The 23,129-nt window shown below is 41.8% G+C and overlaps 1 protein-coding gene across 1 annotated transcript in view; it reads right to left on the bottom strand.

Moving 5' to 3' along the window:
- The window catches only part of zanl (zonadhesin, like), a 45,199-nt gene extending 34,831 nt beyond the window's left edge, over nt 1-10,368 (bottom strand). The window contains exons 1-6 of the mRNA XM_049567747.1: nt 10,347-10,368; nt 6,337-6,360; nt 2,300-2,449; nt 1,883-2,148; nt 906-990; nt 664-816 (exon numbers count right to left, since the gene is read on the bottom strand). Of these exons, the coding sequence (XP_049423704.1) occupies nt 664-816; nt 906-990; nt 1,883-2,148; nt 2,300-2,449; nt 6,337-6,360; nt 10,347-10,368 (700 nt within the window). The remainder of the gene's footprint in view (nt 1-663; nt 817-905; nt 991-1,882; nt 2,149-2,299; nt 2,450-6,336; nt 6,361-10,346) is intronic.
- Between the last annotated feature and the right edge of the window lie 12,761 nt (nt 10,369-23,129).

Here is a 23,129-nt window from a genome sequence, read left to right as displayed (position 1 = left end):
TGTCTGTGAAAACATGGATGCGTCACGCACATCCTTAACCCGGCAGCACAGACCATCTATACAATCAGCACAGTTTCAAAGTGGACACCCAAGATTAGAGTCACCAATTCAGTATCTGACCAAATGTCCTCCCTTCTGTTTCTGAGTTATGACGTTGGATATTGGAAAGAAAAATGTTTTAGCAGAACCATATGATGTCAAAGTGAAGCTGACCTTTAACCTTTAGGATATAACATGTCATCAATTCATCATTACATCCTGTTACACATTTGTGTGAAATTATGTCATACATGGTGTATAAATTCCTCAGTTATAACCAAAAACATGTTTTGTGAGGTCACAGTGACCATGACCTTAGAGCACTAAAATCTAATCAGTTCATTATTGAGTCCAAATGGATGTTCGTGCCAAATTTGAAAAAAAAATACCTGAAAGTGTCTTTGAGATATCACTTTCAGAATAATGACATGGACAACCCGAAAACGTTGCACCTTCGGTGTGGAGGCAGGATAATGCTAACCTTAATCTGGTACGTGTGTTGTTCTCAACTCATTTTGTTGCAGCAGTGTTCTTTCATACATATTTCATGTAATGCACTATTCTGGCAGACTATGTGAAACACACTCATTTCCATACAGGCTTTTGAAAAAAAGAATCACTTACATCCAGGTTTGGAGAAGTCATCATCAGGGCCAGTGCCTTCAGTGTCCGTTGGCCCGTTCCACTGTTCAAAGCCAAACATATCAGGATCCTCAATATGACTCGTCCACCCACACAGGTCACCAATAGTGTCAAAATCACAGCCAGACACACAGGCTGTGAAAAGAAAAAACATTTGGACAATCAGTGATACTGCAATTTGTGTTTGTACTATGGTGTATGAGTGTGTGTGTGTGGAAGCTTACAGGGACATGCTCCTTCAGTGATGACAATGTTGTCCAGAGATGTGTCACAGGAAGCACTCAAACCTCTCTGAGCCTCGAACACAATCTATAGACACAGAGCATCCATTATCACCATCTTGCAAGGAATCTTTGTATGTATGTATGTGTGTCCTCCACATATCATTGGATTGTCAAATTTGGTGTGATTTGGACGTGAGACATGTTCAGTATTAATAATCTTTCAATAAACACGCAAACAGCGCTCTTTGACTGTGTGCAGTGGTGGGGGTGGGGCTTCAGGCCTCTGCTGAGAGTTGAGCATGTCTTCATCTATGTAAGCAGGGACCATCTGGCGCTCACTAAGGTATATTGTACAACAGATGAAGACAGAAACAAGAGATTTTTTACATGTAGCAAACATTTTAAGTATCAACAATGTAACTTTTATAATGAACGCTTTTGTTCCAGCTGGTAAGTTACCCCGGCTGATGGGTTGACTGCAGTTTAGATGCTAGATATTTACAACCGAACTCTTCTTCACTTTCCTGGAGACAACAAGCACAAGCTTAGAACCTGGAGGAAGTGCCCCTCTGCCACTGAAACTCAAAGTGGCAAACTCAGATCAGGTATTGATGTTACCACCAATAAAATAACTCTGGTTATTAAATCCATGCTATAGGCCTACCTTGTAACTGCGGTAGCTATATCAAAGCAAGCTACTATTGCGCCTATTTATTGGAAGTGAATAGTTCTACATTGTGTACAGTGTATTTATTGATGTATTACAGTGTATTTCAGCTTTGATTCAGACTACAAGTAGCTGTGACTTGATTCTGTTCAGGGGCAAATTCAGTGATCTGGGGGCCCCATGAATGGCTTCAGACTTAACTTTATAGTTTCAAGTGACTAAGATTTAAATAGGCAATGGAAAATTTAAGTAACTTTTTCCCTTCACGACCAAATTGCCAGACAATCGACAGTGACCTGCTAATACTCACAGTGACAGTCTGACTGCTGGGTTTGGACACGGTGACAGAGCCCTTCAGCCAGGATGGACTCTGGATGCCTGTCTTCCTCCAGACCATTTCCTCACTGCTGGGCCTTGCAGCCAGAACCCTCAGCTCATTCTTACTGTCTGTGCCATACATGTAGTATCGAAACTGAACACAGATCTGAGAGGCGGGTGATGAGAGGGCAGGGCTGAGCAGACGAACTTTCTGTCCATTGGACACATTGTCACACTCCTGGTAAATATAGAAGCCCTCTGCAGACAGAATAAGACAGAAGGAAAACGTGTATTTATCGCATGATGAGTCAGATTTCAGTGTTTCCATCCTAGGATTCTGAATTAACCCCAGTCCTGAGGTAACTATAGAAATTAAATATTTCATATAAACCATGCATTCAGGACTGACTTCCATCAGGGTAGTCTCCAGAAGGGCCAGTGCCAGTGGTTGGGGTTGGACCTTTATGTCGGGTCCATTCCCCGTTGTCTGCGGTGTCTTGTCGGAACCTGCAGAATGGGTCACTGTCCTGGTTAAAGTCGCAGGAGGTCAGCACTACTGCTGAAGAAACACAACACAAGCAGGTAGACAAATGGATATTGTAGAGGTCAATTAGATTAAGAAAAGAAATTTACCATCAAAACAAGAACACAGTGATGAACTGCACATTTATTTCTAGTAATACACTGTAATTCTAAAATACAATAAGAAACAGTAAAAAATACAGTACTTTGCTGTTGCCAGTTAATTACTATAAATTTACAGTGAGAAGTTTAACAGTGGCAACATCATGCATTCTTGGATTCTGGGCAACCCGATAGCCAGAAAAAAAATGTTGGCATTGTATGTTTCTGCAAACAACAGATACATTACACTTGCATGTTCTTATGTAACAGATATGTTGAAACTTTGAGCTTAAACAATGCTGTTGTTTAGGCACAAAAACCACTAAGTTGTGGCTAGGAAAAGATCATGGTGTGGCTTAAAACATCCGGTTTTGGGGGGCACAATCTTGGTAGGAAAAGCAGCAATGTCTCGGTAAAACACAACCACTTTTGGAGCCTATGACTTGGTAAAACATAGCTGGGTTTGTTGTTTGTTGGTCTCAAAGAGTGGTATGCAGCTTGGTAGGCGCCTCAATGCCAACATTTTCTTGTGGTGACCGGGCTGTTCTGGGACAGTCCATGAGGAGTGGTTCTAAACATGGATGGTAAGTATAAGTTTGGTTAGGAGAGAAAAGGGAAAAAAGAGGCACTTGCTCAAAATGTTACACAGCAGTAAAGTCCCTCTAACGGGAGCTACTAGGTGTGCAGATCTATTTATTTCTACTCTTCAGAAATGAATGCACTATATCTACTTAAACTCACATTTAGTTTCATTGGAACATAGAATTTCTGTCTGTACTACAGAGCACAGTGCTTTACTGCCTTATCTTTGATTTGTTACTTTATCATAGCATCTTTAAGAGAATATTAACTGCCAATTTTTTAACACAAAAAACATAAAGAGGAGGTGACAGCACTGTTTAAGCTCTGAGTAGAGTCTACAGTATCGTACCTAGCCTCAACAACCTCCACCAGTCAGAGGGTATGGCAGTTTTACCAGACGTATGATAATTATTAAGTAATATTGGGGATCGGCCAATGTTGGCTTTAAAATGAACTAAAACGAAAATGAACAATCAGAATTGGCCAAATTGTTTTTCTTATATTGCACAATGAATGGATATTACATAGATTTAGAAGTATTGTATTTCATGTCTCCATCTGCTGGTGGGCCATCACAATAAGAGTATGCATACATAACATGATGTTAATTCAACTACAGAAGAGACTAGGAAGGCACTAAAATTAGGTGGGGAAAATTATAGATATATATCAATATCAGTATTGGCCATTAAGTTGTTATATATTGGCACATCGGATATCAGCAAAAAATCCAATATTGTGCATTCCCAACACTTACCGTATTTTTATGAATACTGTACCATCAGTAAGGCCAAAAAAGTGCCAGAATCTACAATAATTTGACCATTTTTATACTCTTGCACATCTGCATTTAAGCATCTTTTTTTACCTGACCTCTTTCCAGCTGAGCATGCTTAGCTATGATGAACATGACTGAAAATATGAGCAGTTGTGTTGCCTTGTAATTTAATTTTGTAATAGTAGGCTATTACTAAAATTGTCAGACTGATGGAGTTATGGACTCATACCCCCCTCCCTTGTCAATTCCTTGTTTACCTGGTAAGTTATTTATATTTCTTTAGTCTGTAAGGGTTCACTGATCAAAAGAATCACAAGTGTTTTTCACAAAAATTGAAGTCATGTACATTGCTTTAACAGGATGAAGTGGCGTTGTGTTGGTATCCCGGGTGCCATTAAACATGGATGCCACTAAATGACTTAACACATAATTGACATGTTTTTTGAAGCCTAATTTTACAAATAATGTTCATAGCTACTAATTCAAATAAACAATTTTATCAATTTGATTTCCCATCTTTACTGAACAACTGTTATGTGTAAAAGGAATTAAAGGCCTGTCCCAAATATAAGCCTACTGAATTCAGTGATTTCAGCAGATAATAGCCCAGGCTGCTTATTGAAGTGTTTACAGTATTTGTTCTTGTGGTTATGAGTCCCGTATTCCTCAAAACACAATAATTTCAAGCCTCTGGTACTATACTTTACCACTACCCATCTGGCAACATTGGAGGTATGGCAGCCTGCATGTAGCCACGAGGTGAAACATTGTCCCATGCAACATGGTTGAAACATGAAACATTTGCTGCTGCTTTGTAAACTTACTGTGTGTCATGACAACACCAAGACACATGCTTTAAAATTAACTGGAAGGATCTGATTTTGTGCTCAAGCAAAGAAATCCAAAGCTAGTAATGCTAGCATCTATGCTAGTGACTTTACAATAATTTGAATGCTCTGAGTGAGGAGTGTTATCTCTCTGTAGTGTGCTGTGTGTATGTTTGGGCCGTGTTAACTTATCTGCACAGTGTGAAAGTGTTTGTTGGTTATGGAGAGTGACGATAAGGGGCTGTAAAGTGGTTAAGTCCACACTGATGCCAAGGACAGTGAGGTGGAGTCACATGCTGTGCCACTGTCTTTGCTCTGTGAGAGTATGCCATCAAACTAAAACTTATGGTCAGATTTAGATGATATTTCAGATTTTAAAAGCAACCTACCATCTTCTCTGTTTGTTTTCTGCAAGCTGTAGAGAGAGAAAGACAGGAACACATTCAGATTAACGTTTGGTTAAAAGCTGTTTATTTTTCTTTGTAGTAAATTTAGTAGCCTAAAAATGTAATGAGAAAATACATCAATATCCAAATTTGACCAAGAATTTCAATACGTAAAGGAACACCTTTATGGTTGTGTTAGGTAGGTCCAGATGCATAGAAGAATATAAATGTGCCTTAAAATGCAAAGCGCTCTTATGTAAACTGCAGTCCACATTATTATGTAATTACAGAGGAAGTAAATAAGTGACACCTTTCAATATGACTATCCTATGTATAGGGTCAGTCAAGAAAAGCAAGGGCATGTTTCATCAAACATGGAACATGCAACTTTCTATCAGCAACATGAGACAGTTCCCTCTCAATTTCATCAGGTTCAGTTTATTGAAACAAACGGCATAATTGCCAGCCATGCATGAGCAGGTGAGAGGCCTGTAGGACTTGCCACCATTGTGCTCTGCGTGTAAGCAGTGGGTGAAAAGTGTTTTATGGCATCATATAAAACATTATTGAATATAATAAGGTCTGCTTAAACTTATTATTACCCAAGGCACTATCTTTATAGGGATTTAATAGGAACTTACACCGATAGCAGAGAACAGTAGTTCCCACCCTCAGGGACTGAGATCTCACAAGGTGTAAATTAAATTAGGAAGCCCATTTCTGCCAATGTGATGTAAATCCCAAAAGTCATCATAATGAGAAACATTCTTAAAATGATGACCTACCCATCTCAGGTAAGTACCTTAGAATAATTAGTTTTATTCCTAATAATGAGAAACTTTCTAAAAAGCAAAATAATGTCACAAAAATAATCTTGAAATAATGACTTAGTAACTCAAAATAATAACTTGTGTATCTCAAAATAATGAGTTAGTATTTTAAAACAATGACTTGCAACACATTTACCAACTTATTGAGTAATGTAGGGCCGTGGCCAGCATTTATAATGAGACATGAGGGAGACACCCTTCCAAAGAAACAGTACAAAAATTTCAAGCAGAGTAATTGAATAATTAGCAACGCAGTTGATAAGTGGATTGAGAAAATTAGATATTGACCGTCTCGCTATGATTCCTGTAATCTTAACTGATTTTTGGTGTGCTGGAAGAACAAAATCATAAATCATAAAAAAAAGAAAGTCATGTCATGGATTTGACACAATATCTATTTTTTGGGGGGGATGACTCACCTGTCCTGCGCTTGTCCTTCTGCTCTACAGCCACACATCCATAAGAGCAGAATTAGAAAATTTAAAGTATTCATGACTAACTCTTAGTTAGCAGGCGAGGAAGACAGAAGGACTGAGCAGCGGTCTTTATATAGAAGGCTTAGATGGTTGGGGGGGGGTTACTGTGTGGAAACCAGGGTGGCTGTGCTGGGTGGGTGGTATTGATGCTGAATTACATGAAGTTGCAAAATGTGTAAATGAGTAACTGTCAGTGATAGGGTCAGGGTGTGTTCTCTTTGGGTGTGAGTCTGTAGGTGTGTATCTAAGTCTATGTGTGTGTGTGTGTGTGTGTGTGTGTGTGTGTGTGTGTGTGTGCTTTTTGACCTCTCAGCAGTTCACAGGGTGGGTGGGGATGCCCATCAAAAAGAATTTGTACTGTATGACATTATAGAACTCATTGTGTAATAGAGTGCTTTGATTACTTGGGCACACCTTTTCAGAATGTACTGTATACTGATATGTGTGAGAAAGGCTTGCTATCCATTGGGTTATCTCATAAATACAAATGGAGTAACAGTAAAATTGATTCAGAAAGTCAATTGTGATTGTATTGAAATGTAAATTATTTTTTTGACTTTTGATTTACTCATCAAAGCAGATATATTATGTTAAATATTATTTAAAAGCAGGTAAGAAATATACAATTTTTAGTAGTTGTTTATTCACCTAAAAAATGTCGTCCTCTATCTGGTCATGTTCTCACTTGGTCTTTTATAGACCATTTTAAACTTGACAGCATAATGTTTTAATGGATGGTTTTACACCCATGTTAGAAGTGTTACAACATGTCTGTTACAACCACAATCCTCCATTCTTGTTCTGCATTTTGCATGAGGTCTGCAATGTTTGCTCCGGTGTTACTTTTGTGTACTGCTCTAGCTTGGAGAATGTGAGACAGCAATTGCCAATTGACCTTGAAGTCCAGGCGTCACAAGTTAATGCCACCCTTCCTGCTGTACTCAAAGACTCCCCAACTTTATGCTTCACTTCTCTGTAGAGCTTGGGTACAGCTGTGACGTTGAAAAAACTTCAGGATGGAGTCACATACTTGGATGCCTTAGATGATTTTAGCATGTAACAAAAGCCTTTGTTTTCAACAGCGCTGTATGGACGCAGATCTTTGCACACGAAGTAGGTGATGGACTGTGTTATTTTCTTAGTTCTCTGAGAGATGGATGGTAGTTTTGTCAAGCTAAGTCAGTCCAGTGTTGGTTGATTTTTTTAAAAAATTTTTCAGTGGGTTTAGCAATAGCTTGGTTGTCAGGGACTAACACTATCTCTGGATGGTGTAGGTGAGCCCTCATGTTTGTACTGTAGTATTCCTAGAGTATTTTACTCTCATATGACACTACCTGCAAATCACGTCATATCCAAGATCTTCTTTCCTTACGGCTTCATCTTTGTTTTGATGAACTTCCTGCCAAATGGCGCTGACTGAGACCTCTGCCGACCTCACCAGGAAAAAAAAAAAACATCTGCACCATCTAGTGGGCCCAATAATCTGTGGACCCTATGTTTTTTCGTTTTTCCGTTTCAACACCAAAACAGAAAAACAATTTTGTTTTTCTGACTTAACACCAGAACAGAAAAACGGGAAAACAGAACAACAGAAATCACCCCTTTTGTAGTTGTTTTTTGTTTTGTTTTAAAATTAAAACAGAGCAATGTGAAAATTAAGTTTTTAATTTCTGTGTTTTGTTATTGTGATATTTGGATAAATTTGGGGAATGCTAGGACTCTGCGGAGGAACTTTTGAACTTCGCAGAGGAGCACTCCATTCTCAACTACTTGTATCCTTGTTATGGCCACACTCCAGCCTTATGCAGACTTGATCTGTGAACGTTTTGAGAGTGGCAAGGAACAGGCAGAAATCAGTGACATTTTCCAGCCTGAAGGGGCCACGCAGTGTTCCATAATGCACGTCAGGAGATTCTGCATGGAGCACAACCTTCTTCGGAGAAGCGTTGTTTCAGATGCTGAATTGGAAACGGCTGTGGTTTCCGCGGTTGGTCCCATAGTATTTTCGTGTACTCTCTAATGCACAGGCTACACTACGTTATCACATGCTTGAAATTACATGAGAAATAACAAAATCAGAGTTTCACGAGACATAGTGGAAGGCAAGTTTTCAGTCACTCTTCGTCATTGTTGTCATGGAGACTCAGGGGGCAGTAGTTAAAAGGTCTGCCCATAATATGAAAGAGGCTGTCCAGATACAGATATACACGGTGGACCACGAATGGATAAGTTCTCCCTCGCTCTCTCTCTCTCTCTCTCTCTCTCTCTCTCTCTCTCTCACACACACACACACACACACACACACACAATTTGAAAAATATAAGGAAGTGTTGAGTTTGAAATGACAGCGTGATGCATTAACTTGATGAAGCCAACGGGAGCAGATAAAAAGTAAAAATATAAAAACACAGAGGAATTAATAAATAACGGTCCTTTTATAATGTAGTCTGTTTCAAATGAAGCTGGTAGCCTCTGCAGTTGTGGTGAGGAAAAGCGCCGCCACTAGTTTTTAATTTTCTTACTTTATGTCCGTCTCCATTATGAAGAAATAACATTGTTTGCTAGCTTGATGGCAGTACTCAGTGGGTTGACAAAGTGCCTCTGCTGTTTCCTTTTTACTGTGTGGTAACGTCCCTAGAGGAAATATTAAAAAGACTGGGGTGTTGTTGCCATACAGTTGTCTATGGCAGCAGCTAACTCTGTGTTTCTATTGGTCAAAGTGACGGCTGTGATGTGAGTAATCCTGAACGACAAAAAGAAAATCAAACATGCTAGATTTTGTTAGACAGAAAGTACATTGTGCACTTAATTTTACTTGTTTTTCGAAATAAAACTTGATAACCGTGACAGTTTTGGTCACAATAACCGTGATACGAAATTTTCATACGGTTACATCTAACTCCAATAGAGCTGAGAACAAAGTCTGGCTCCATTGCAAAATTTGAATGCTTTCACTGATGTCATGTCCTCTCCTTCTTTTGTAGTTCCTGACAGGAAGTAAGCAGGGACCAGAGTTGTTCCCCTAACAACAGAATAGCAGTGAAACAGTCTGTATTTTCTGCATCATCACTTTTGTTACACTGTGTTATTCAGACAAATTGTTGTGAAACATTTTCCATAGCAATAAGACTGACTTAATTTTTCATGTGCGCTTTCACCTCAGGTTCATCCCTAGTCACACTCCCACTGCTGAGCTTTATCTTTGAAAGTGAGATCTAATCACTGCCTTAAGGGGCCATACTGTTTGTTTTCTGTTTCAAGATACAACTACCACAGTGGGTACAATCAGTGCTTTTGTCAGACCACCAATAAACACACACACAGTTACAACCCAATTGTAATACAACCTAGTTGTAATTCGCCAATCAATAACATTCTGGGGCGGCACGTTGGTGTGGTGGTTAGCACTCTCGCCTCATAGCAAGAGGGTTGCCGGTTCGATCCCGGGTGTGGGAGTTTGCATGTTCTCCCCGTGTCAGCGTGGGTTCTCTCCGGGCACTCTGGCTTCCTCCCAAAGACATGCAGATTGGGGGCTAGGTTAACTGATAACTCTAAATTGTCCATAGGTGTGAATGTGAGCGTGAATGGTTGTCTGTCTCTATGTGTCAGCCCTGCAATAGTCTGGCGACCTGTCCAGGGTGTACCCTGCCTCTCGCCCAATGTCAGCTGGGATAGGCTCCAGCCCCCCCCCCCCAACCCTCAAGAGGATGAAGCCGTTAGAAGATGAATGAATAACATTCTGACAAAAATAACCCTGATACATTTGCAATGAAATACTTTGTCCAAAAATATTATTGCATCTATAAACATCCACAGACTGCTGTTGATTTTTTTCAAATGTTCCATTCTCTCCAGGTAATCTTGATATTATCTCCTGTATTATGTAAATGTAGTGCCAAAGCCTTACCCTACCAAAATACCTGCTGCTCCTGACCTTTTGATTGACACCTCACTTGACCCAGTAGGAGCTTCCATGTCCTGTCCAAGAGAGAGACAGTCAATAGCATGCAGTTGTGCTGATGACTGATACTTCTTATATCCAATGAAATCCTGAACAAAGCAATATACAGCTTAGGAGCAGCTTTTTTCAACACAGACAATATAAATATTAATAAATATTAAAGAGATTGGTCTTTTTTTGCCCCCTTGGAAAAAGCCATCCCTCCATTTTCATCCGCTTATCAAGGGCTGGGTTGCGGGGGCAGCAGGCTGAGCAAAGCACCCCAGATGTCCTGCAAACCAGTGACGCATCCCAGCTCCTCCTGCGGGACCCAAAGGCATTCCCAGCCAGATGAAAAATATCATCCCTCAAGCGTGTTCTGGGTCTACCCCAGGGCCTCCTTCCACTGGGATGTGCTCAGAACACCTCTAACGCACCACCTCAACTGACCCCTTTCAATGCAAAGGAGCAGAGACTCTACTCCGAACTCCCTCTGGATGTCTGTGTTTCACACTCTATCTCTAAGGCTGAGCCCAGCCACCCTTTAGTGGAAACTCATTTCATCCGTTTGTATCCGCAATCTCCTTCTTTCAGTTATGACCCAAAGCTCATCACCATAGGTGAGGGTTGGGACATCGATGGACCAGTATATCAAGTGTTTCGCCTTCTGGCCCGGTTCTCTCTTCACCACGATGGTCCGACAATTACTGCATACGCCGTGCCAAACAGCTGATCCATCTCACACTCCATTTTACCCTCACTCATGAACAAGACCCCAAGATGCTTGAACTTCTTTGTTTGGGACAGTAACTAGAGGGGGCAGTTCACCTTTTCAGAGCAGAGAACCAAGACCTGAGATTTGAAGGTGCTGAATCTCATCCTGACTGCCTCACATTTTACTGCAAACTGCCCCAGTGCATGCTGGAGGTCACAATGTGATGAAGCCAACAGAACCACATCATCTGCAAAAAGCAGAGATGAAATTCTGAGGTGAGTGGGAAAAATCCAGTCCTTTATTTTGATTTTCTGAAAGTCTTTTTTTTATATACAATGTGGACCTAAATAGACTTTTCCATCTTAACTGATTTGTTTTTCACCCATAATTACATATTGAGTACATTGTTTTAACATTTAAAAAAAACTTTGCTACAGTCCAGTTGTGTTTTCCAGCTAATAAATCCCAGCTGGGCAGTAGCAATGATGATGACAAACTCTCTGGTTGGCAGCAGCCAGATCTTCTCTCCCACTGTCCAGTTCCTCTTTCAACTACAACCCTTGTTCCCCACATGGTAATGTCACCCAGTCTTGAGAAATGTGCCATAAAAAACACATCTATTAAATATTACAGCCTTGCTACTATTAGGAACAAATGAAACACAATTAGCTAGATATACATTTTATCTGTTATAATAAAGATGAGATATATTTAACTGTGGAAAATAATTGTCTGAAACTTCCTCCGCCCACATCTTTCTAGTCATTGTAAAAAGTCACATGCTGATGCTACTAAGACACAGAATTCTTCTCTCTCTTCTTTGAGAGATTAAGGAGGCAGTTGGATGTAGCCGGGAGGTTGTGACAGCAGGATGGCTGCACAAACCAAAACTTTATTCACACTGTTGGGTATTTAAAATTATTTGAGTTAGTAATCCAGGCTGGGAACTCAGTAGAGTTCAGCCAGTATTTGATTATAGGGTGTGTATAAAAAGAAAGCATTTCTGACAACTTGCTTTGAGTCATGTGTGTGTGTAATAAATAGCGAGCAGTCACACGGTGTCCTTTCTTTTATTTGAACTCAAAAGTGTGAAGTGCTTTTCACTGATGCTGGAATATTTATTTCGCTTACATTAAGGCTGTTTTGATTACATTTATGTACTGGCCAATTAAAAATGATAAAAAAAATAATGCTGTGCGTCATTTTAAACTCAGTAAAATTGCTTAAATGATAAAAAGCAGTTCTGTTTTTAGTTGTCAGAGCAGCATGTAAAAATGAAACATAAAAATAACTTCTGACCTCAGCTGTTCTGTTGGTGGGGATTGGACTTGAATCATAAAATGACAGTATCATCAACATAAGTCAGTTCTTTACAGGTGCATGTGTGTGTGTGGAAGTCTGTCTCATAAAGATAATGAGACAGGAGGGAACTCCTTCAATGTAAGGAGATTTGTATTGGTTCTCATCATGACAGAGCAAATTCTGTGTCGTATCTGAGGGCTGTGGTTAGGGTTGCTGGTGCAATTAAGTATTAATTTCATTTTATTTTAAATGTCTAAGCCTGGGCGGCACGGTGGTGTGGTGGTTAACACTCTTGCCTCACAGCAAGAGGGTTGCTGGCTCGATCCCGGGCGTGGGAGCCCCCCCCCGCGCGGAGCCCGCACGCCCTCCCTGTGCCAGCATGGGCCCCCCCCCCCACAGCCCAAAGACATGCAGATTGGGGATTAGGTTAATTGGTAACTCTAAATTGTCCGTAGGTGTGAATGTGAGCGTGAATGATTGTCTGTCTCTACAGTGGGTACAATCAGTGCTTTTGTCAGACCACCAATAAACACACAGACATTTACAACCCAATTGTAATACAACCTAGTTGTAATTCCCCAATCAATAACATTCTGGGGCGGCACGGTGGTGTGGTGGTTAGCACTCTCGCCTCATAGCAAGAGGGTTGCCGGTTCGATCCCGGGTGTGGGCGTTTGCATGTTCTCCCCGTGTCAGCGTGGCTTCTCTCCGGGCACTCCGGCTTCCTCCCACAGTCCAAAGACATGCAGGTTGGGGACTAGGTTAATTGATAACTCTAAATTGTCCATAGGTGTGAATGTGAGCGTGAATGGTTGTTTGTCTCTATGTGTCAGCCCTGCGATAGTCTGGCGACCTGTCCAGGGTGTACCCTGCCTCTCGCCCAATGTCAGCTGGGATAGGCTCCAGCCCCCCCGCGACCCTCAAGAGGATGAAGCCATTAGAAGATGAATGAATGAATGTCTAAGTCTACAAGAAGTAGCAGTTGGCTCCAAAATTCATTTTTTTGCCTTGACAAGGTTCAACTCAATTGCTAATATAAACATTGTCCATGTCTGCAAACCATGGATATGTAACATTTATATGCTTTATATGTAGCGGATATGTTGAAACTTTACACCCACACAGTAACCACAGCATTGTTGAAATCTTTATGTTTCAACAATGTTATGTTTAAGCAGAAAATCTACTTGGATAGGGTTAGGGTTGGGAATACATTATATTGTTCTTACCCCCGGGCGGCACGGTGGTGTGGTGGTTAGCACTGTCGCCTCACAGTCAATCCCGGGTGTGGGAGCCCTTCTGTGCGGAGTGTGCATGTTCTCCCCGTGTCAGTGTGGCTTCTCTCCGGGCACTCCGGCTTCCTCCCACAGTCCAAAGACATACAGATTGGGGATTAGGTTAATTGATAACTCTAAATTGTCCGTAGGTGTGAATGTGAGCGTGAATGATTGTCTGTCTCTATGTGTCAGCCCTGCGATAGTCTGGCGAACCGTCCAGGGTGTATCCTGCCTCTCGCCCAATGTCAGCTGGGATAGGCTCCAGGCCCCCCCCCCCCGACCCTCAAGAGGATGAAGCCGTTACAAGATGGACGGATGGATGTTCACATGGATCCAGAAACGTGACTCCAGGGGAAAGTCCGGGCAAAAGTCTGGTGTTTGTGACCCATCCACCACCCCAACCTGCCTCCTTACAAGCACTCAGGACTGCTTCCTTGTTTACTGCCATCAGGGCATTTGTCACATGATAGCAGCCTTTCAAAATATGTAGGATATGTTTGAATTTGGGTGCATTGCTTTTCATAGGAAAACATATGAAAGATTTGCGAAAACAGTTGGGTCAAACAAAACGAGACCTTTACCCAGGAGAATGTAATTGGTGTTTGTGTGTGAAACCAAAAGTCATTGTTGTTTTACTGCAGTTTTACATAACTTACATAACTTATGTACCTACGTCTAGTCAAGTCAATGTTGCTTTAATTTAACGTTACGTAATACATAATTTACATACGGTGGTTGTGCACTGACATCCCTCACATGTTTACATGATGTTACGTTATTATCAGTAGCAAACTTTTTTTAACCTACAACATGATCATGATCTTTTTTTCTGAACCTAACCAAGTAGTTTTGTTGCCTTAAACCTGGGTGATACCAAAGATTTGGGAATGAGAATGGATTGCTTTTGGCTTAAAATATCTGGTTTTATTGCCAAAACCACCACTGGAAATGCCGTGATGTCTTGCTAAAAAACAACCAGTTTTGTTGTTTGTTGGTCTCATCAGTGGTCTGCTGCTTGCTATCCACCAACTCTCTCTCACTCACTCACACACACACACACACACACACACACACAAAACTAAATGTAGCCACCAGCCGATAAGGTGAAGTTATGTGGATTGGTTATATTAAGTGGGATAATAAGATGTTGAGTGCTGGTAAGTTTAATCTATGGAAACACCCCAAGGGAGTGCCAATCAGGTGACGAATCCCTGATCTTTGTACCGACATTTAACACACTTCACCTAAACGTCACCTCAGCAGCAAACTGGGTGTGGCTCTGACCTGTCAATGAGTGTTAAAGCAAAGGGCAAGTATAAAAATGTTTAAATATGTCATTGTTATGAGTGCCTCTTATTGATAACATAAGTCTAAGCGGACACATTGTGGACAGAACCTTGAAAGACAAGGGTCCTTTCTTGAGGTAACTTTGGAATAATGCTTGTGTAACAGGGTAGACGTGTATCGTTTGGTTGCAGTGATTTATTTATTTATTTATGATTTGAGCACCCAGTGTGTGTGTGAGAGTGCAGTGGTTAGTGGGTGTGGTTTCCATGTCTGGTGAATTGTGTGGTGATGGGCTGATGGCATGCAGGTGTGATGGGTGTTACCTCCTAATTTGCTAAGTACTTATCAGACAGACACACACACACACACACACACACACACACACAAACAGTTTGTTCATTTCGGCTGTGAATCTCCTCTGCGGTTCTGGGTGTGCTGAGAGGGCTGCCAGGTCTACCACACGGCTGGGTCAAGGTGGAGAGCTGCCTAGTCAAGCAGAACTACTAGAAGCGTCGTGCAACACTGGACCTGACTAGCCACATAGCAGTGACCAGATACAGCTACACCGACCTTGTTGTAAGAATATCGGCTTCGCCATATACAAGGACAGCACACCCAGCCACAGACATTTATTCCCCCTCAACTGGACTGGCTTCCAGCCCCATTTTATCTATTTTCTCCTCTAACTTGGGCCCCCATTTTTAACTCTTTTTTAATTTATTGAATTGTTAATAAAATAATTACTTGCAAATTTCAGCTTGTTGTGTTTTGCCCATTTCTTCCACTGGTTGGTCAAGCCGAAACTGGGGTGTTTTACACTTGTTGTATGCCACATGACAAAGAAATTTCATTAAGGGGTTTTTGAGATATGGCATTCACAAGAATGAGACAGACAAGGTCACAATGACCTTGACTTTTGACTTAATAAATCCAATCAGTTCATCATTGATTCCAAGTGAACGTTTGGGCCAAATTTTAAGAAATACCCTCAAGCTATTCTTGACATATCACATTCACAAGAATGAGACAGACAAGGTCACAGTGGCTTTGACCTTTCACCACCAAAATCTAATCAGTTCATCCTCAAGCTCAAGTGAAATTTGTGCCAAATTTAAAGAAATTCCCTTGAGGAATCCTTGAGATATTGTGTTAACAAGCATGGCACGAACAGATGGACATACATATCTATGAACAGACAACCTGAAAACATAATGCCTCCAGCTACGGCTATAGCTAGTGCAGAGGCATGGCAACAAAAACTAGCCAGTATTGTACATACTATGGGCATGTTTCTCCTCTTTTTTTTTTTGGTACAACAAACACTTTTTCTCTGACTGTCTTTGTTATATTCACTTCAGTGCCTTATTTATTGCACTGGCTTGGGGAAATAGAGGAATCAGTAGCATTGTGTTTACATGGACACTAGTTAACCCCTTATCAGTATCCCAGTTATGTGTCTCCACAGCTAAACATACTGGTTTGCTGGACCCGGATCAGTCCATACCCTAGTTATGATAACAGATAAAAAATGTGACAATATCTAAGTCTCTGGATGGTTCTCTATTGAAAGTATTGATAAACCTTGAGGGTGACAGTGTAAGAAACTTTGAAAAAAAAAAGAACTTTTTTTCATTAAAAAACAAACAAAAAAATCATACAAGATATGACAACATACGTATTTAAGTGTAACAGTTATGGGACACATACAAAGTTGAGTTTAGTATCTCCCACCTCATAAAGTATCTAATATCTCAAATTCACCCTCAATCTCAAGTCTGGGGATCTGAGTATGACATGTTTGCTGGATATTTCCTAATCCCTCAAATCCTCTAAAAGGGTTATTTTAAAATTAACCATTATTGTTTTTCACAGGCCACACAGGCTATTTCTAACTCTGCGTTCGAGTGAAGTGAATTACACGCGCGTGACGCGAGTAACACGCCGCCCGTAACGCCCGAGTTTGGACGCCTGATCATTTTGTTCATTCGCGTCATTCGCGCGAGTAGCGGGAAAGCCGGCTGTGCTAACCGGAGCTAAGCTAGTGCTAACGTTCATAGTACAACCATTCTGCAAACTAATTAAACACACATATTTACAGAACTTACCAAGTAGAGCAGTCTCCTCGGCAACTTTCACCCAAGCCTGCTCCTTTTTGTTGTGGTCTCTGCAGAGTAGACATGTAGTATCATATAGCTCCGGGCAGCCGCACACCGCAATGATAAGTTTCTCCTTCATCTCGGCATCGACAACTGGACGTCAGGGCGTCAAGACGTCACTGACAACCATGGCAAGATAACCACCATCGCTGCTTTGTTGTTTACCTCCTCTGGAAGTCCCAGATGCGTCGGAGGGCCAAACGCCGTCGTTTTTGGGTTCACCCTGTCCTGCAGAAGCGCATCCAGCTCAGCGAGTTTCACCTCCTCCTCCAGGAACTCCGTCTGGATGATAGCCGCTTTCAGCAGTACTTCAGGCTGACTGGGGCCCAGTTTGAGGATCTGTTGGCGAGGGTTGGCGCCAGGATCTCCCGGCAGGACACCTACTACAGCCGCTCCATTTCAGCTGCGGAGCGCCTGTCCATCTGTCTCCAGTGAGTAGCAGTTTATTGTTGTTGACACACGCCAGTGACGTCGGGAGAATCTCAATGCTGATTGGCTTTTGCGGCACAGCGTCATGTGAATTCGCCTCAAAAGTTCAATATTTTCAACTCGAGCGATGAGGCGTTGGACACGAATTTCGCGTCTATCGCGCCGCCCAGCGCGAATTCACGTCTAATCGCGTCTTTGCATTGACTTTGTATGTAATCTTGACGCGCGAATTTGCGAATTCGCGTTTGGTGTGAACGCAGCTTTAAACCACATTGAAGTGAAGGGTCAGCATTACTGTTGCTGTACTGCTCCAGGCTGCACAGCACACACTTGAAGTAACTAGGAATTGATGTTGTCCAGCCCACTAGCCTTGACAGCTCCATTTCCACCTGGCAAGTTTACAGTAATAATTACCCAACCATCAAAGGGAATGAGCTTTCCACCCACAGCTTATATCACTACAAGCTTTTTGTTGTCTTCACTTATAGTGATGGTCAAAGTTGAACAAACAAATCTTTTTGAAGAACTCTTTAAAGTGTCTGTGTAAGCCTGTTGAATGTCTGAGTACTCATGAATCGGTAACATCACAACATAGTGCAGCAACAGCACTGAATGAACGAGTGAGGACTGATTAAATCAGACACCAGCCAAGGCCAATGGTGCATTCCTTTGCTCCTTAGATGGTCATTCTTCCACTATGGTGAGTTCATGAACATTAGGTGTCATGTGGATACAACTTGGATGCTACAAAGAAGATGTGTTGTAGTTATTGCTCAGGGCATTTAAACAACAGGTTGATGATCAAGAAGAAACTGATCAGATGAGCCATGAAATATGATCAGTGACTAATTTTTCAGATTATTCTGACACTATATGAATGCAGCACAAGATGTAAAGAGTCTGGGACCAGCATCTGCGCTTCGCCAACTGGGTGTGGCCAGATGGATTTTGCAAGTTTGTCCTACCTGCGCGCTGGCGCAGCTATTCCACTTTCCCACCTCCGCCCCTCCTACCTGCGCAAGTTGGAAAGAGAGAGGAGAGAAGGCGTGAAGTGGGTTTTACACAGCCGATTCACATCACACCAATCAAATGAGCCCCTCTTCTTGCCCTTAAATATGCTGTGCGAAGGCGTAATGAGAGTTCCAGACCAGAGGGGTCCGGGTGCAGCCACGGGACTCTCTTCCTGGACCTTCAGGCGGGGAGGTTCAGGATGCTGGAGAGGGAGATGTGCTCTCTAACCTCCCGGGTCCAGGGGTTAGATGCCCAGCTCCAAGGAGTGGAAGACCGGGGCGTGCGTGGCAGACTGCTCCCGCTGGCCTCGATAGACGCCAGCCTGCATCGGCTGGCGGATGCAGCCGAGCGCCTGCTGCCGCAGGGTACAACCACGATCCCCATACCCAGGTGGCCATTAAGGCCACGCACGCGTGGAGGCCATGATGCGCGTCACCACTTGGACCAGCAGCTGTGTTAAACAAATCAGGTTGGGGTTCCATTACGCGTGCCAAACGTTGCTAATCCCCTTTGATCTGACATCAGATGTGACGGGACAGTCGATATAGAGATACATTTATGTGCTGATTGCAGATAGTTGCATTGAATAGTGTCTTTTTTTGGGGTATTTATTGCATCGTTAATGTGCCTGATATTCTGGAAACCTGCCTGTGAGGTTTTGGTGACGTGTGTGCACTGTCCGACGGTCAACCAAACTTCCACTTACGGCTGCACTCCACCTGCGCTGACAGTAGACCTGGTTTCAGCTGGCGAGCTTTTAGCGCACCTTCGGCAAAGCCTTTTGGCACGAAACTGTCACTGCGCCAATCTGAATCTGTCGACACCTCCCCCTGCTGCACCGCCACACCCATCTTAGTGCACCTCAGTCTGCCAAACTACCAAACTGAGCACGCCTCAGGTTGCGCTGCTCGAAACTAGCTCTGCGTGGGGTTTGCCACCCTGCGCCACCCTGCACCGCACCGGGAAACTAGAGACCCTTACGTTTTTATCCTTAAGGATGACACTTAAGGCTTAATTTCTCCTTAGCTGAGGGACTTTCACATTTGCACAGAATCCCTTAAAAGGTTTCCTCAGTTAAGGAAATGTAACTGCACTGAAAGAGAATTTAAAGTGGTAAAAGTTTCCATGGAGTTTGTTTGCTTTGACTCACACTTGTGATGCCCGAAATCATCTCGTAAAGTTGGCTTATAGTTAGATAGTAAAAAAAAATGGCAGAAGAAACAAAGACAAAAAACCCATGTTGGTCAGAGGAGGTAAAGATTATACTTACTGAGGAAAACAATCATAGAAAGCACATCCTACAGAGTAAATTTGATCCCCAAATACCGAAAATGATTATAGGAAGAAATTGCAATGAAAAATTAATTCAGTCATATCTATAGTGTAAGGTCAAAAATGAATCTATCGGGTTCTCCCAGTTGCAGAACACTCTTCTTGGGGTGTGTTCGTTTTTTTTAATTTATCACCATACTGTCATGTTGCAGTTAAGATAGAGTCAGAGGTACCTTAAGTTTTTTTTTTGTTTTTTTTTACCCTGCTTAAATTGCTGAGGTATTCTGTGCAATGGCCTTGGGATTTCTTAGTATAAGACCAAGATAAGGAGAAAACCATAATTACTTAAGTGAACATTTTAAGTAAACCTTAAGGAGAAGACCTAAAGGTGTTTTGTGCAACCAATTTTATTTTAAGGAAACCTTAACTAGGACTTTAAGAAAAATCTTAACTTAAGGTGTTTTGTGCAATCAGCCCCAGCTACTTGCACCCATAGGCTGTATAGATTATGGATGTAGCCACAGTGACGTCACCCATTGGTTTGAAGCCTCCAGTTTGGCATTTTGGCTGTCGCCATCTTAGTTTTTTGGAGCCAGAAGTGAGTGGGGAGTGGAGGAGCGATAGGTGGATGTAACTGGGAAGCTAAGGACACTATCAGCAGATAGCCTGTCACTCAAAGCAGCCTGCTCTTAATCATGCCCTTAATAAAATGCAAATGGGTAAGTTAGAAGAGAATTACCCCCCCATACAGTATTCATGTACAGTGTTGGGTAAGGGTTACTTTAAAAGTAATCAAAGTACGTTACTAAAAAAGTAACCAGTTACTTTACTGCGTTACTCCCTGAGTAAAGTACTCAATTACTTTAAAAGTTCTTCCAACGTTACGCCCTGAGAAAAGTAGTAGTATTCTACATTTCCTTTTGGGCAATGGACCACAGGGCGCTAAGCCTACATTTTTTTGTCTCCAAAATTAAAGTTATGGACCACTTGCCCTTCACTGAGATCCAATTCTCCCATCACAGCCGTCACTTTGACCAGTAGAGACACAGAACGATCTGCTGCCGTAGACAACTGTATGACAACAACACCCCAGCATTTTTAATATTTCCTCTAGGGATGTTACCACACAGAGTAAAAGGGGGAAATGATGGTGTGAAACAGCAGAGGCACTTTGTCAACCTGCTGAGTTAACGTTACTGTCATTAGCATCAAGCTAGCAAACAATGGTACATCCTCACGGTCGGACTTAAAGTAATAACATTAACAAATAGCGGCGGGGCTTTTACTCACCATAACTGCAGAGGCTCCCAGCTTCATTTGAAACAAACTACATTATAGATGGTCCGTTATTTATTAATCCCTCTGTGTGTTTATATATTTACTTTTTATCCGCCCGTTGTCTTTGTAAAGTTAACATATTGCACCGTCATTTCAAACTCAACACTTGTTTCAAATTAAAAGCCCTTTATAACCTCGGCTAGAGAATCCCTCCATTTTCTAAATAGACTTTTATTCTGAAGCATTTGTCAGAACTTCCTATGAAAGATACAGTAGCTTGACAGTTTACATATGGCGCTTCAAATGTAGCTCCTGCCATCTGCTGACGTTTTTAGGTGACTACAACAACATGTCGGCTGGAACATATTTTTATACGGTCTATGGAACAGACACAGTTCTGGGAGTGACTCAAAGAATAGTCAAAGTAATAAAAATAGGACAAGAATAACCCGATGACATCACACACGCCGTGAAAGACGACCGGGGATAATTGGTGAGTACCAGCGCGTGCCTGCACCAGGCATAATGCAAGTCCTGAGTCTGAAATATGTCTGTCAGCGAGTCCTACTCCACCTATTTAGACTCCACCACAGACAATGACAGCATTTCTCCGACCACGTAGCGAGCCACAAGCTCCATGGCTTCTTTCAGACTGATAGATTTAACGTTATCTCAATTATTAGAACCAAACGACAGCCGTTGCTATTTCGGAGCTGAAGGACCAGCGTTCTAAAAGTAACAGAAGTAACTGATGTCTTGTTTGAAAATGTACTTAAGTATTTGATTTCTCAAACAGCAAACTAACGTGTTAGGTTACTCGTTACTGCAAAAAGTAATCAAAGTACTCTAACGCGTTACTTTGTTACTTTGTAATGCCTTATACCCAACTCTGTTCATGTATAGATTATCTAGAACAAAACTGTTTTTTGTACCAGGCTGCTAGCGCGCTTATTTCTGCTGTAGTGTTGGGCAGTTTAACACTGGGGTCTATGGGGATTGACTCACTTCTGGAGCCAGCCTCAAGTGGACATTCAAAGAACTACAGTTTTTGGCACTTCCATGTTGGCTTCAATTTTTCAGCCCTGGAGGTGCTGCTTGCTTGCCCCTCAAAGACTGTCAGATTGTTGGTCAGTGACATTTCTGTAACATCGTATTGAGCTTACACAGCCTACCTATATATACAAGTGGAATACAATGTGACATTCCTGTAACATCATATTGAGCTTACACAGCCTACCTATATACAAGTGGAATACAATGTGACATTCCTGTAACATCGTATTGAGCTTACACAGCCTACCTATATACAAGTGGAATACGATGTGACATTCCTGTAACATCGTATTGAGCTTACACAGCCTACCTATATACAAGTGGAATACGATGTGACATTCCTGTAACATCGTATCGAGCTTACACAGGCTACCTATATACAAGTGGAATACTGAATAAAGGTATTAAATTCAATATTCTATGTTTATTAGTTATCTTCATTAATTATTTTTTATTGGACCGACCCCACTGCTGCCTGCTGCTGCTGCTCATCTGTTACTCTTTCCTCCTTTTCATTTAGTGCAACCGGCAGACTGTTGTTTATCGCTGCTGCTGACGTCAGAAACACTTTGCAACATCAGCCTCAAGTAGGTTTTCTTTTTGTCTTTGACCTTTTCTGCTCTGACTTTTCAGTTTTTAGCTCCTTTATCCATATACTTTGTAGTTACATTCCACTTAATCTGCTCTTTCTGTCTTGATTTAATTCATTTCCTGGTTGACATCTGCTTGACCTCTGACATTACATGATGGACCATACCACTTCACAAGGTGGGAGGAGGTGCTGACGGCTCTTACCATTACACCTACCTTACAGTATAGACCCTTTTAGTGTTTGTGAAGAGTAAGACCCTGATCACACAGGACGTGTTTTAGCAGCTGGGGCGCCTTTTGTAATTGATTTTATTGAGACTGAAGCTCTTTGCTTGCTGTTTTTGCGAGTCAAATCAGAGCAGAAAAACGCCTCACGTCATCTTTGCCTTTTCCCCATTTTCCAATGGGATGATTTGAGAGGCGGG

This window comes from Epinephelus fuscoguttatus, linkage group LG23 (assembly GCF_011397635.1).
Source record: "Epinephelus fuscoguttatus linkage group LG23, E.fuscoguttatus.final_Chr_v1".
Taxonomy (NCBI): Eukaryota; Metazoa; Chordata; class Actinopteri; order Perciformes; family Serranidae; genus Epinephelus; species Epinephelus fuscoguttatus.
Note: the sequence above shows the minus strand (reverse complement) of the source record. Positions and strands in the feature narration are given on the sequence as shown.